Source organism: Austrofundulus limnaeus, unplaced genomic scaffold (genome assembly GCF_001266775.1).
Source record: "Austrofundulus limnaeus strain Quisiro unplaced genomic scaffold, Austrofundulus_limnaeus-1.0 Scaffold650, whole genome shotgun sequence".
NCBI classification, from domain to species: Eukaryota; Metazoa; Chordata; class Actinopteri; order Cyprinodontiformes; family Rivulidae; genus Austrofundulus; species Austrofundulus limnaeus.
The window spans coordinates 248,371-250,127 of record NW_013953052.1 but is presented as its reverse complement, the minus strand read 5'-3'; the positions used below and the strand labels follow the sequence as shown (position 1 = coordinate 250,127).

The 1,757-nt window shown below is 39.3% G+C and overlaps 1 protein-coding gene across 5 annotated transcripts in view; it reads left to right on the top strand.

The window, feature by feature from the left end:
* The window catches only part of LOC106531558 (D-aminoacyl-tRNA deacylase 2), a gene marked incomplete in the record, with an annotated part of 16,013 nt that overhangs the window by 2,732 nt on the left and 11,524 nt on the right, over positions 1-1,757 (top strand). For all 5 annotated transcript variants that reach the window (XM_014027459.1, XM_014027458.1, XM_014027456.1 and 2 more), the window contains 1 exon segment: positions 585-844. In XM_014027459.1, the coding sequence (XP_013882913.1) occupies positions 585-844 (260 nt within the window).

The following is a 1,757-nucleotide window of genomic DNA, read 5'->3' as shown; positions in this document are numbered from 1 at the left end:
TTGATTGATTGATTGATTGATTTATCTGGTTAGCTTTTTACTGCATTTAGCTTTTAGCTGGTGTTCTGCTTCTTTTATCTAGTTAGCTTTTTACTGCATTTAGCTTTTAGCTGGTGTTCTGCTTCTTTATCCAGTTAGCTTTTTACTGCATTTAGCTTTTAGCTGCTGTTCTGCTTCTTTTATCTAGTTAGCTTTTTACTGCATTTAGCTTTTAGCTGGTGTTCTGCTTCTTTATCTAGTTAGCTTTTTACTGCATTTAGCTTTTAGCTGCTGTTCTGCTTCTTTTAGCTTGATGGGTCCAGGTTCAGCGAAGTGTTCCTCAGTAAATGAGATGTTTGTTCAGTTAAAGCAGGATTGTGTGTCGTGTAGAGCACCACTCTCAGCTACTACCACTCTGACCTTCAGCTCAGTGTCTGATGAACTCAGCTCTCATCACTCTGTGCTGCTCAGGTTGGTTAGCGGTGGCGGCCATCTTGTTTCAGGTCACAGTGCTGATGGTTGTAGTGAAAGTCAGTCAGGACTTGTTTGTGTCTTTGTTGAATAAAAGTTTTTAAGACCTGTATCTGGTCCTCTGTGGGGTGCAGGTCCCTGAGCCCACAGACCAGGACTTCCTTCAGTCCAACACCTGGAAGGAGGAGCTGACTCAGGCTGCAGCTGCAGCTGCAGGGACTGCAGAGCCCAGCGAGCGGACCCCCTCCCTCTCGGAGCTGTTYGAGGGCCGGCTGCAGGAACACCAGTACTGCATCCCGGGTCCGGCTCCGGACTCCAGAGCGACCCAGGTGGTGACGGCCAGCAGGATGACGTATGTCCAGACCAACTTCGTCACCTACAGCCATATAGCCAGGTAGGAGCAGCTGATCCGGCCCGTCTGATGGGCCCGGTTCTGACCCGGTTATTATAGTTCACTAAAACTAACTCAAGCATGAAAACTGAAATGAAAAAACATTTTAGTTAAATAAAATAATAAAAACTAATAAAATGAAAAAACAATAACTAAATCTGTATAACCTTTTCATAAAACTAACTGAAAAAACAGAATMTCTTTAGTTTTAGTGTCAGTTTATTTTGAGCTGTGTGAACTGATTAAACTTTTCTTTTTTCTTCAAATGAAGTAGCTTCACATTAGCTGTGAGCAGCTAACAGCTCCTCCATAACCTCACCTGTTTACTGTTTACTGTTTACTGTTTACAGTTTACAGCTGCTCAGCATCGTCTGCAAAATAACAACAACAGTTTGGAGAAAGTAAAGTCTGATTTGACATTTCTTTAATGTGACTGTGAGAAAACTGTCTTGTAGTGGAAACAGGTGACAGAACAGGTGGAATAGACTAATTAACCGAGTGTGTTAACAAGCAGCTTCTGTTAGTTAGTCCTGTGTAAAAACAAAAACAAGCCGTAGCACCAGGATGTAAACAGGATGTAAACAACTACTGTCACCTTACAATAATCACCCACGACCTGCTGGAAAACTGAGTTACAGGATTATTTTAGGAAGATGTTATAACATATGATCAAACAGCTGCTGGTTAGTTCTGGTCAGTTAACTAGTTTTTATTAACTAAACTTAACAAAAACTAAGCATTAAAAATGTAATAACTAATAAAAACTAATTAAAACTGAATAAAAAGAAAAAAAGTCACAACAAAATAAAACTAAACCAAAACTAAGCATTAAAAATGTAATAATAACTAAGAAAAACTAATTAAAACTGAATAAAAAGAAAAAAAGTCACAACAAAATAAAACTAAACCAAAACTA